The sequence below is a fragment of the Charadrius vociferus genome, unplaced genomic scaffold, assembly GCF_000708025.1.
Source record: "Charadrius vociferus isolate BGI_N301 unplaced genomic scaffold, ASM70802v2 scaffold302, whole genome shotgun sequence".
Taxonomy (NCBI): Eukaryota; Metazoa; Chordata; class Aves; order Charadriiformes; family Charadriidae; genus Charadrius; species Charadrius vociferus.
Window position 1 is genome coordinate 27407 of NW_009647023.1, and position 13568 is coordinate 40974.

A 13568-nucleotide genomic window follows, 5' to 3' on the forward strand; every position below is an offset into this window, starting at 1 on the left:
CCATTTCTCTGTATACCTCCCAGGCTACTTGTCCTTGTTTCCATCCTCTGTAGGCTTCCTTTTTCTGTTTGAGACTGTCCAGGAGCTCCTTGTTCATCCACACGGGTCTCCTGGGTTTTTTGCCTGACTTCCTCTTTGTCAGGATGCGTTGTTCCTGAGCTTGGAGGAGGTGGTTCTTGAATATTAGCCATCTTCCTCAGCCCCTCTTCCTTCCAGGGCTTTATCCCACTGCACTCCATCAAGCAGATCCCTGAAGAGGCTAAAGTCTGCTCTCCTGAAGTCCAGGGTAGCAAGCTTACTGTGCACCCTCCTCACCACCCTAAGGATCTCAAACTCTATCTCATGGTCACTGCAGCCAAGGCTGCTCTTGAGCGTGACATTCCCCACCAGCCCTTCCTTGCTGGTGAGAACAAGATCCAGCATGGCACTTCTCGTTGATTCCTCTATCACTTGGAGAAGGAAGTTATCGTTGACGCATTCCAGGAACTGCCTGGATTGCTTATGCCCTGCTGTGTCGTCCCTCCAAAAGATATCAGGGTGGTTCAAGTTCCCCATGAGGACCAGGCCTTGCGAATGTGAGGCTGTTCCTGTCTGTCTATAGAGGGCCTCATCCGCTCGGTCTTCCTGGTCAGGTGGCCTGTAGCAGACCCCCACTGTAACATCACCTGTCCCTGCCCTCCCTTTAATCTTGATCCATAAGCTCTTGGTTGGCTCCTCATCCATCTCTAGGCAGAGCTCCATGCGCTCCAGCTGGCCCTTGACATAGAGGGTGACACCCCCTCCTCATCTCCCCTGCCTCTCTTTCCTGAAAGGGCTGTATCCATCCATTTTAACACTCCAGTTATAGGAGCCATCCCACCATGTCTCTGTGATGCCGATTAGATCGTAGCCTTGCGGGCATGCACATGTTGCTACTTGTGTGTATAGTGAGGTCTTCAGGAGGAGTAATATTGTATATTGAGACTAATTGGGCAGGATGAGAGAATAATTGAAGGATGCAGTGATAAATAAAACTTTGGATCTCCTCATCTTGGTGGTATTGCTTATACTGTCAGCTACCATAACAAATAAAAAAATTTATCACTGTGTAACAAGGTAATGCTGCCTTGGGGTTTCTCTTCCCAGGTAGAAACTGGGCTTGTGTTTGTGACTGGTCTGTTAAGCTAAATGTTAAAATGGGTATTATCCCATCCTGAGTCTAACATAACTGGAGCTCACAAAACCCCTTGAAATATTAGGCTAAAAGAAAATGATAAAAGCGGGTGCTTCAGTAGGTCTTTTAATAAAAATGAAATCGTAGAAATAACATTGATACAGGGCCATCAGAAATGTTTGACTGTTTTTGGCTCAGTGAAGACTTTGAGGATGGCTTTATTGTTCCTCTAAGCGCACTGTACATGCTTTCATAAGGTGGGTTTACCTGCAGCGACCTTAGCACTGGGCACCTCTGTAGCGAGAAGAGGCAGTTACTGCACTGACTGTCTCAGATTTCCTTGTTAGCCATCCAGGCCTACTTTATTGTCTGCTGTTCTGATGCTCTTTAAATGCACCTCCTGCAGCTGGGAAAAATGAGACTGACAATCCCATGCCGGGCTGTTACTTGCACACACCTGCAATGTTTTGATGCTGCTCTTTATCTTCAAATGAATGAAAAGAAGCCTACCTGGATCTGCCCTGTCTGTGACAAAAAGGCAGCTTATGAGAGCCTAATATTAGATGGGTAAGAGACTGTTTGCAGATTACATCATGAAAAATTTTAAGTAATTATGTATTTGACAGCTACTTTTGTGAATTGAGGTTTAGCCATTTCATACTATTTTCTTTGTTAAAATACTTCAGACTAGCAGGAACCATTAGAATCTGTTTCTGTTCCCATGTAATGAACTACATAAGTTTATCTCTTAATTGCATCATCAAACTCTGAGCCTCAGTGTATTTCCTCTGGAGAAATTCAAATGTGACACCCAGGATAGGTCTCCCTTTTAAATGACCCTATCTCTGAAGCTATTAACTTTAAAAATTAACTTTAATTCATAAACAAGTGTCAAACTTGATTCAAAGGATGATGATTTCTGCTTCTGTATGGAAATCTATGAATTGCAGTAATGTTGGAGTAGAATATGGGTAGGTTGGGATACTCTTAAGTTTCGATGTCTGGATGTCTACAAAGGCTGTGGTTACAGGCTTTCAGGTAAGATGAACTAGGAAGAGTGTGCATGCAGTGGGTTGAAGGTGATCACAATTAGCTTTTCAACTGTGTCTCCTTTTCACTTAGAATAAAAAAAATCACTTGGAATTAAAACTAAACCACTCCACTTTATTTTTCAGGCTCTTTATGGAAATTCTGAATGAATGTTCAGATGTGGATGAGATCAAATTCCAAGATGATGGCTCCTGGTGCCCCATGAGGCCAAAGAAAGAAGCTGTGAAAGTCTCAAGTCCACAATGCACCAAAATAGAAAGTATGTACATCTGGGTACTGGTTGCAAACCAACAAAAAGTCTTGGAGGCTTAGTTGTAGCTTGGATAATGTGTATGGATGTTGATGTTTGTTTTGTGGAGGGCTTAATACTTCTAACCACCTTGTCATTTAAACAAAAAAGAAAAAGTTGTATCTCTAAAAGTGTGCATTTTGCGGCTTTGTTTTTGCTCTTTATAATAGCAGTTAAGAAAAAGAAAGGGTGCTCTTGTTTTAGGTCCTTAAACAGGTAAGTGAAAATTAAAGCTTATGCTTTAATATTCGCAATATGATACAGAATACTAATAAAACAGTTCCTGGGCCATAACATTCTCTGTAGTGGCCAAGAAGACGAGCTAAAATGATTTGAGTTCCTGGTTCTGTTGCAAGTAGAAACTTCTGATGTCAACAGCCTTTAAAAAACAGTAATATTTTATTTTCTTTTTTAGGTTCCAGTGTTGTTAGCAAACCATGTTCTGTGACGGTGGCCAATGAGGTAAACAAGAAGAAAGTTGACATTATTGACTTGACAATAGAAAGCTCTTCTGATGAAGAGGAAAATCCTCCTACCAAAAAGAAGTGCATATTTATGTCTGAGACACAAGGAAGCCCAACCAAAGGGTTTGTCAATTTTAAAGTTAGTTTTTATTCTGTCATGTCTCAGATAAACTGATGTGTAGACAAATGGACCTGTAATCTCTTTTTGGGATCCAGCTTCACGCTTTGAGGAGAATTTCTAGGCCTCTACTTGCAGAAGATTGTATTGATACAGTACCTCTGTACAGGCAAAACACTATTAAATAGTTTTACATCTTACAAAAGACTTGCGCTGACTGTTGCTGTGTTTGCAGGGATATTTCTCCATAGAAAAGGAAGCTGATTAAGCTAATGGACAGGATTCTCCTGAGAAAGCAGATTATGCCAAGTGAAGGAGCTTTATGCATTCTTGTGAAGTTAGTGTCATCTTAAAGGCTTTTCTCTTGCTGTCTGTTATACCCTTTATCGAATCTGCTCTGGTGCCCAGGAAACTAGGCTGCGTTGCGTGTTTCACCAATCCTGTCAGTCTTGGAAGGGAGGCGCTTTGCTGTTTTGAATCGAGACAAGCTTTTCTTCCATTTCTCCATTAAACTCTGGAATGTATTGGACTCTGTTATTGGCCACGGTTGTCAGTCTGTCCTGCACCTTGGTTAGCACAACCAATGACTTAAAGTCCTCTGCCAACTGCTCTGTCTCTGTAGTCATGCCTGACTTCAGCCACAGGCTTAACCAGCTCCTTTACTGTTGTGCTGCCTTCTGTCTGTCCCAGTCTGTGCAAGTCAGCTGCAGTTACTGTTTGTGGCTTCCATAAAGTTCTTGCTCTTGGCCCGTAGGGTGCAGGAGACACAGGGAGAGAGGGGCACTGGTTAGGCTCACCAGCGGTCACCGCTCCATAAGGCGATTCTGAACATCAGCTTTTAGTAATGGCTTATTAGTCGGTGTTGCTGCATGCATGAGGTGTGTGTCTGTGTCTCTCAGCGTAGTGGCTTATGTCTTGTACTAAAATAATAGTAATAAAAACAAACCCCTTCTGTTTTGCCAGCTCTTGAACTAATGAGCAGGTATACTGTGTCTCTAGTCCACAGGAATGTGTGGTCTTTGGTGAGCAAATAGTTGGTCATCTTCAACAACTTTCAGCAGGGATACTGAAATGCCGTTGCTTTTTGTGAGGATTCTGGAGGAGTCCTTCTGCAAGAGACACTGTTTCTTATTTTTATAAGAAAAAATAGCTACAAATACATCTCTTAATGAAGTTTCAAAAGGCACCAAGACTTTCTTCCATGCTCCTGTGTTTGTCTGAGATGGCCAGCTGCAACCATACCTGTAGGACTGAGTTTTCTTGTCTGTCTGTGACCAATGCATTTTCCTTACCATTTGATTATGGAAATGGCATGTTTTCATTCTTCAAGTCAAAGCCTGGCTTTTAGGGGAGACAAGCTATTCCCCAAACAATGTTGCCTGAATGCTAGTTTTGGTAAAAGTGTGGGGTTTCTTCCTATAGGCAGAAGCAATGTAGGCTGAAGTATAAGAGGTGCTTGAGAAGGGAGGGTCTGAAATCAGAAGTAGCATAAATGCAGCAGTCTGGGGAGGAGGATGTGAGTAGATGACACTCACAGATGATGGGCTGGAGGGAGCGATGCTGAGCAGCTGGGAGCGGGACTCTGTGTGTTTCCACCTGACTTGGAGTTTATGAAATATTTTATGCACATGGCTGGTGCCTGAACGCCTGCAGTGTTGTCTCTAACAGTGCTGCAAAGTAATTGGGCAGAAGGTGGGGATGCAGAAGGGTTTTAACTGGTTGCGTGTTCCTGGAGAGCTGAACTTACTCATGGTCAGAGCCCAAGCTAAAGATGGATTTGATATTTAACTCCCATGTGTGTAATCTGTGCTCCAGGGGCTGAATGGTCAGGCATGCCCTTGGTGTGACAGGTTAGCACTGAGGAACAGTTATGTGGAGAAATTGAAACAAGTGCTTTCCTCCTGGCTCTGGCTACCTGCACATCCCTCTCAGGGTATTCCACAGATAGATTTCTGTTTGTCTCTGAATGGTAGTCTGTTTTATATATGACTCCAGCACTGTACTTTGTTTTAATGTCAACTTGCTCTTATGTCACAGCTGCTGTTGAGAGCCAAGATACAGTCATGTTATTATGAAGACTGTTATGAAAGAGGAAATTAGAGTGGAATACTGTGTAGTGAGTAGCCACGCTATAGTTATGTTGTAACATAGTGACTTTGTGAATGCACAGTGTGTAATTTCTCTTCTGTAACTAACGGCCAGGTTGTTTGTAATTTCCCGTACTGTTTAAAACAGGGTTCTCATGTATCAGCCATCTACTGTCAGAGTGCCCAGTGTGACAACGGTTGATGCTGCTGCTATTCCTCCTTCATTAACGGACTACCCAGTACCATTCCATCATCCACCAATATCCACTATTTCATCAGACTTGCCAGGTAGGTGGTGGCTATTTTTAATGTGTGTTCTGACAGCCTTGTTAAATTGCGGGGTGGGTAAAAATTGGATAATTAATCAACTGTGTATGTGTGGTTTTGTGTTGTGTTTTTTTTTTCTTAATGCCACAAGACTATATAAAGTATTGCACTGATGTGATGTCTAGACAAGTCCAGTACAGGCTGTCTTTCCAGTTTCAGATTACGCTTCGCAACAGTGATGTGAAAAGCATTGCTTCTGGGGTACAAATTGGCACTTTGGAACGGCAGCCAGAAATGCTTCTCGCTATATTGAGTTAGACTGTAAACATCTAGTTGTTACATGTCATAGATGTGAGGGAGAGTAGCTGCTATTTAAGTTTTAGAAGTGCGATGGTGCTGACTCATCCCAACTCTAGATGTAGAGATATTCTGCTAGCTGATTCTAGTGGCGCTCTGTCTAGACTGTATGAAAAAAGTTAAGGTGAGCTACAATGTGTAAGCTGACCTCTATTGGCTTTCTTTACCTAGACATACCCTAAATGCCTATGATGTATTCTTCAACCCTGCTGCTAAATATCAGACAAAAGGTGGGGATACTGATTGTTTTCTGTCCTGGCTCCTTGAAAAGAATACTGTATGTAGGGACTCTGGGGGGTCTCTTTGCCAGCTGTAATGAACCCAGAGCCCAGGAAATGGTGACTTGTGGTGACAGGTGTCACATTGGCCTCCTGTACTTCCCTCTTCCCTCTCCATTGCCTGTCTCCATTTCTCCCCTGCAATATCTCTGGGTGTTTTCCTCTTCTTTCAGCACCCTTGTTTCTCTGTCCATTTTGATTCCCTTACTGCTCCCTCCCTCCACTTCTCCCTTGTTAAGAAATCGCTTGTCTTCCCAAATTGGATAGGAGAGTAAGCTGAGAGAACAGAAGTCTAGAACTGTTTTGTCCATTTCTATCAACTGAAGTTCTAGACAGCTTCTCTTATTCTTGCACGTTCAATTCTGTAAAAGCAGCTGAGCTTAAATCTCCTTCAAAATTTTTTTCTGATAGAGAAGAGGAGGAGAGATGCCACTGGCCAGAACAGTTTTGGAGGTGAGGGAAGAGGGAGAGAAGGGAAGTTTGCCATGTCTTTCTGTTGACATAGCAAACACAAGGCCAATATTTAGAAACAAACCAAAAAAGGCTGTAATTTCTCATTGATTTCATAATTTTAAAAATCTTGCCCTAAATGCTTACACGCTAATGGTGTATAAGACGGATGGCTAGTTGTCCCTGCTCTTAGAGGATATATGTTGAACTACTTGTAGTTTCCTCTTCTTCGTTCCTTTTATTTGTCTAGACACAAAACGGGGATGATTTTAGAAATGTTTCCTTATTGGCTGCCCATGGGTGGAGGAAGAGACCTGCTGCTTGTTTTTGGACTTGTGCATGTTGTGACTTTACTTCATTCCAGCATCTTTAATGTGATGACACTCTTCATGTCCCAGTTTGGCAAAGTCAGGTACAATATGCAGTGAAACTTGCATTATGAACCAACAGCTCCAAATGGCAACCTCCATCTAAGCAACCACATTGAACCACCCTGCAATATCCAGTGAATAATACATCATTTTGTCATTCTCATTCTTAAAAAGAGCCACTTGTACTAGATAACTTGTTTTGCTGCTGCCTGAAGTAGTTGTTGAGAGTGGTGTCACAGTGGTATATTCCATTTAGAAACTGTCTAACAATTGCAAAATCTGTTCTACGACCACAAAGTTCCTTACATTTGGTCTGTATGAATCAAAGAAACTCATCAATTTATTATCCTTCTCTTCTTTCTAGGTTTGGATTTTATTTCCCTAATCCCAGTTGATTCACAGGTATGTTTCTGAACTGCTATGGGGTTAATTGCCAAGTCTGGTTTTTGTGACATACTGCTTGAGTAACTATCAGGGTGCTGTCATCTAGGAAAAAACATTTTCCCAGCAAGAGGTGGTAATGAAGATGCATTAAGGGAGGATTCAGTTTAGCCTTACTAGGATAAATCCAGGTGTGGAAACTCACTCTTTATCGATAGTTTGCCTTTCTAAAGTGGATATTTGTACAGCACTAACTCAAATACACCCATCATGTACTTCACGCTCTTGGTTCATACCATGTATCTGTAGGCCAGACTAAGCTCTGTAAATATACTTTGCTGATTGCTGTTTCTGTTGGTTTTGATATGAGGAGATTAAGTTTTAAAGAAAGTATCTTCATTAATTTGATGAGCATGACTGAACACTTTTATAATAAATCACTCCATGTAACACCTAAACCCCATTGGTTTTGGATTATATGGAAGTTTTGTAGGTCAAAAGTAACTAGGTGGTGCTTTTCCTTCCCTGGAAACTTAAACTTTACACAGTTAGGGAGAATGATTCTTATTGTAACTAGATTCTTATGCAGACAGACTACAGCCTTGAAATGTGGGGGAATATTGGCTCCCTACCGAAGACAAGAGGATCTGAAGCAGACCCTCTGTTTCATCTCTCTGTTGCTAGAAGATAACCATAACAGGACTCTACTGTAGAGTTGACTTTCTGGTGCCTTAAAAACAAAGGATGAACTTCCTCCTTTTCTTTCCACTTACTGCATCTTGCAATACTCTCTGCCTGACCTTGAGATCTGAACTGCCAAAAGTGGGAATAACAGAAGTTTGTTCATGTGGGAGACTGGAAGCAGGTATGCTGCTGTGAAGTGTCCACTTTGGACAGTTCAAACAGTTCAGGCTTAGTTCCAAACATAAGCCCAAGATTGGAATCCACAGGGTAAGAGAAAGTAAGATGTGTTGAGCAGTGTATGTGTGCGTGTGTGGGGCTGTCTTATATTATCCTCTTGGACGCCTGGCAACCTTGTTCTGTTTCTAAATGCTTAAAATGTTAAGCTCTGCTTTGAGAAGGCTGGTCTTCCACTTCAGGAAATTTAAATCAACTTATTAATTTTTCTTAATCAGACTTGATCAGGGCTCACTTATCACTGATAAAATGTTTAGAGACCTGCATGTATCATTGCAGGTATATACTATGAAAATGTTAATTAGTACAGCTGCTGCCATTTGAAGGGATGAAATTATTTTAACCTCCATCAAAGTAGCAAAAAGCATTCTGCTATCTTTACGTGATGAAAGGAGCCTGAAATGCGTAGTTGTGCCCAGTAACTACGGGTAGTGAACATTCTCCAAATGCTAAGGGTTTGTTTTGTGATCATCATGTGGTAGTGACTGTTTCTTAATGTGCTAGTAAATGCTCAAGCTAACTAGTTAGTAAGGGGGGGGAAGGGAGGGGAGGATGAGGGAGAAGGGCTTGTGGCTCCAATCTCTACTTGCTGGTTTGCAGAACTCTGGTTCTTGCTATGCATGCGTTAACAAGGTTCTGCTAGTAATGTGTTTTGTGCTTGTTGTAGGGAAGATGTATCTTCAGAGCATACGTTTCCCTTGTGCAGTTAGTCTCTTCATTCTTCATTGTTTGTTTCAAGCAGTACTGTCCTCCTATGTTTTTGGATAGTCTCACCTCAACCTTAACAAGCAGCACACCTGGCAGCATCATCATGTCAACCAGTCACCACGAGAGCAGCACGCAGGTTAGCTCCTCCAGCAGGAGTGAGATGGGAGTGATAACCAGCAGCGGAGGCAGCGTTCCTGACATCATCTCACTGGACTGAAACAAGGGGCAGCATGGGACTCCAGGAGAAATTGCACAGAGCTGCTGTTTGTATCTCTGGAACTTCAGCATCTCGGAAATTATTCTGATATTTATTGAAAGGATTTGCTTTCTGGAAAATGGGGTAAATTCGTCTACACTAGGAACAGAAGTGATAGATTGTTACTATTTTTTTTTTTTTTTTTTTTTTTTTCCTTTCTTGCTCATTAAATAGCTGGTGTAGAAAAGGCCCCTTCAGAACATGCTTTTATGCTTTCGGCTTGTTCTGGGGAAGCTGACTTTTTGTTGCTGGGTGGATTCCGCAAATGGTTCTTAGTTTTGTTGTAAACCACAGCAATAATGTAAAAATAAACAATTTTTTTTTAAATAAAAAAGGCACTTAACCACTCTAGAACAACAACCTGGACAAAGGTGCAGAAGTGTATGCATTGGTGAATTTTTAATATTTTCACTGGGGCCTGTAATAAACTTCATTTAAGACAATGAAGCTTTGTGAAATAGCCATGACTTGCGTTGTATGTCTCTTGTTCCCCATTTCCCTGGGGATGTAGGGGAAGCCTCTGTAAATGGGATTGTGGTGTATGTGTTTGTGGTGTTTTTTTTCTCCCCCCCCCCCCCCCCAGGCAAGAAGAGAAGTCTTGGGCTGTCTGTCCACTCTATCCATTGAGTTTTTCCTCAATTGCCCAAATGCAACAAAATCCTAAGCTGTGACTCCTTCCTCTTAATGTTTTTTGGGCTGGGGAGGGGACAAACTATCTATGCAAACCCTGCATTATGCCATCTCTGTGCTGTCATGTCAGAATTAGGATGCCTCCCTACCACCAAAAACTCCAAACTATGCACAGTTGAGTTACAGGTGAATTTTCTAGTTTGACTTTAAGAGGTGATGGGGAAAAAAAAACAACACCCTTTAAACTCTAATTTAGATTAGGAAGTCCTTGGTGGCCCTCTGTGAAACTGCCACCCCTCACCAGCTGATCAAGTGGAGTGCATGCTTTCTCTGGCAGCTGTAAGGAGACATAATAGGAATTACTTTTTCCAGGGCAGGATTATTTTGTAGGATCTCTTGCTTGTCACTTAAGTAACTGCTGTACTCTGCTTGGGAATACTACACTCTGACTTGCCCCGGGGGAGGCTTGGCTTTTTGAAAGATAAAAGCTGCACAGTGGAATTATGTGTTTAGGGCTTAATGATGCTTTGTCCCCCTCTACATAGCCTCCTAATCGTGGCTCTTCTAATTCAATGGGAACAACTTCTTGTTCTACTCCTCCAATTAATCTGCTGCTTTGTTGTGCATATGCACTGTCTCCCCACACACCTCTAAGGATAATTTCAGCAGTACTGTATGTGGAAGAGGTTACAGACCAGGAAAATCAAGTCATTTCCATAGAGCTGGAATAATGGTATTGTCTATATATGTGACAGCAGCTTTTCCAATTTATGTGTTTCTGTTGAGTAACTGTATTTGAGATTATTCCTTCCTTAATTACCTAATTTTGTGTTCCTTTTTTTTTTTTATTTCTTTGGTCAGGTGTCTGGTGCTTTTTGCCTTCCATTACTGTCACAGTATTTGAATGAAGTACACAGATAAGAAATATTGAAGCAGAATGTATTGTAACTTGTCTGCCCTGTAATCCCACCTTTAATGCTGCATTACTATTTCTCATGGCCTTTTTTTGTATGATCTTTCACCGCAGTCTTCAGTTCACATGTTGGTCTTAATATTGCATTCAATCTTTCTTCTCCTTATCTGTTGAATTTTTTGTACCTGTTAAAGATCAATTTTTAGCATGATTTATTTCCAATAAAGCTATGCTACTCATGATTTTTCCTAATGGCCTGCAGCCAATCGGTGCTTTCTGCATCACAATTGCACAGTGACTTGAACTATAAATAGAGTGTGAAGAGAAGTTCCAGAGTCATGCTGAATGAAGTGTTTAAAACTGGTATCTGTTGCTGAAGATGCTGTTTGTACTCTTAATGCCAAACTGAAGTGTGACTCAGGCAATTGCTGAACTGGCTGAAGGGATGTAAACATTTTGCATGTATGTCAGAAAAGTTCAGTAAGGGTGAATCCCACTTGTAGGATGTGCTCTAAACCATTATAAAATATGGCTGGAATTTTGTTAAGTTAATTATTGTGCCCTCAGCCCCTCAGGGCTGAGGTATGGTTGTGGTCTCCAGCTGTTTTGGGCAGGAGTATATAGCTGCATTTTGCTTTAAACTTTCTAGATCCATGACAGCAATGTCAAATGCAAGCTTAAGTCCTTTGAGCCTCACCTGTTTAGAAGAGAGCTGGATTGGCATAGGCTGTGGTGTGAGCTAAATGTCCTGCAATGCTGATTGTAGCTAGATGAATTTTTGGTTTATTTTTCCTTCAATGAGTTCTAAAATGTATCAGAATGTCTATCCAAGTGTTACTGAAATTGGCAGAAACAAACTTTCTGAGCCTTAATTTAAGTTTAGAAAACAGGCACTTCTTTATTACAGTGCTGGACACAGGGGATCACTCCACCTAGTGTGCATACTGAGGTGCTCCACTACAAAAATTATATCCAATCAAAACATACATATTCATCACATTTCCAGAAAATAATTAACATATTCATAAGATTTCCAAGAGCTCATTAATATATGTAAATGTCTGTGACGCATGCGCTTTCACGTACACTGGTGGTTGTCCAGGGTCCTCTGGTGGTCATTCATAGTCTTCCTCACTGTGTCCGCTGGTTGAACCTGATTCTTGCGCATGCTCAGCTTGGTCACAGAGTCTTGCCCCCCCTCTTTAATCTTGGAACCTCCAGAAGATTTTCTTGGTTTACTAATCAGGCCTACAACTTTATCATTCTCTTGACAGGTACTTCAATGCTATATTGTTCAACAGTTCAGATTATACTTAGTTACCAAATACATGTTACGGGTTTGATTTTCATTGATTAGTCCCTTGATTATATATATTACTATCAATACCCATATCCAAATAATCAATGGTTATATCTACCACTATCTATTAACTTGTTTCTTGATATTTAAATCAAAATGGGAAAGGCAAGGGGGGGTCTCTAAGCAGCATCACCGGTGCATAGCAGGTTTCTATAATTACTAGAGTCAAACAAAACTTATCTATTCTATTCTTCATTGTTTCTTCTGAGTTCTGTTTGTTCCTTGATACAGAACAATAATTACCTAGTGAGGGCTCTATGGTTACTAGTTTCAGAACACAGTGCTCTAACATTCTACTACTATAACCAAAATCTGGTGATTTTTTTACAACACAAGAACTTCTAACATGAGAAAGATCTCAAAGAAAAGGTTAGATGACTTCTTTCTTCTGTAGTGGAAATAAAGAGGTATCTGGTTACTGCTTTGAGTGGACTATATCAAAGATACTTTCAAACCAACTGCTGAAGGAAAGTAAAGCTTATGAAACTAATACAAAGTCCCTCTATGGCACAGATAAGCAGCATGCACTGACAGTCATGCTGCGAGAGCTGCCCCCCCCACCCCCATTTGCTACATAATTTCCTGGAAGTGAGCTAGCTGCTAAAATACTAGATACAGAAAGGCTGTACCTATACACCTGAAGATTATTACCCTGAGCTGGCTTCTGGTTTCCATACTCCTAGGTCAGATAAAGCTGTCTGAAACAATGGTGAGTCATGTAGGCAAGACTATGCTGCCCAACAATACAGCCCCAGCAGGCTCTGCATATGTCCAGCAGCAAGAATTCAGGCATCTCCAACATGAGTGGGGATTTTTCTGTATCTGCTTTTAAATCTAGGTGCTGGATGCTAGAAAGCTTACCTGTAACTGCAAGCCTTTTGCTATCAGTCTTCAAGAGCACAAGAGGATCCAAGTTTGGAGATGAAAGAATGCATCTTCTGGCTGAGAGGACAAAACCTTGACAGAGCCAGAATTTCTGCAAGAGCCATAATGAAGGAAGCTGCTTCCTAGGTTAAAAGACTCTTGTGGATTAGGCAAACACCATCGGTCCTAGGCAACTGATTTTTTTTTTTTTAATGTGTATTTTTGACACAGGCATCAGTGACCACAGACAAGATACAGGCAACAACAGTCCCATAAGTCAAATTAGCATGTCATTTTTATTTCTTTTTTTATTAGTATGTGATCATGCCATCATCACAACATGTTAATGATTTGTGTGTATTCAATGTGACACGAAAAACTTTCCATTTCCTTCCTGGTTTTATGAGGAAACGGTGTCAGGACAAAACACAACGTGAAACAGAAGTGATTATAACTTATCTAGGAAGTTATCCAGAGGTGGAATTCCCTCCTTGTGGAATTATTATTAAAAATGATCAATAATACAGCATTGGTTGCATGTTAAGGAAAGGTATAAAATCAAAAGTCTTCTAGGGTAAAACACAGCCGCAGCTGGTATGTGAAGAATCTGCTACATCTGCGATTCCCTGTACAATATTGCTTGCAAAGCAACAC

At 41.2% G+C, this 13568-nt stretch overlaps 1 protein-coding gene and 1 pseudogene across 1 annotated transcript in view; one reads left to right on the plus strand and one right to left on the minus strand.

Moving 5' to 3' along the window:
• The window catches only part of LOC104295717 (E3 SUMO-protein ligase PIAS2), a 26196-nt gene extending 17088 nt beyond the window's left edge, over window positions 1–9108 (plus strand). The window contains exons 8-13 of the mRNA XM_009895494.1: window positions 1560–1720; window positions 2329–2462; window positions 2908–3079; window positions 5310–5449; window positions 7249–7286; window positions 8926–9108. Coding sequence (XP_009893796.1) covers window positions 1560–1720; window positions 2329–2462; window positions 2908–3079; window positions 5310–5449; window positions 7249–7286; window positions 8926–9108 — 828 coding nt within the window. The remainder of the gene's footprint in view (window positions 1–1559; window positions 1721–2328; window positions 2463–2907; window positions 3080–5309; window positions 5450–7248; window positions 7287–8925) is intronic.
• A 4254-nt stretch (window positions 9109–13362) lies between these two features.
• The window catches only part of LOC104295718, a 29644-nt pseudogene continuing 29438 nt past the window's right edge, over window positions 13363–13568 (minus strand).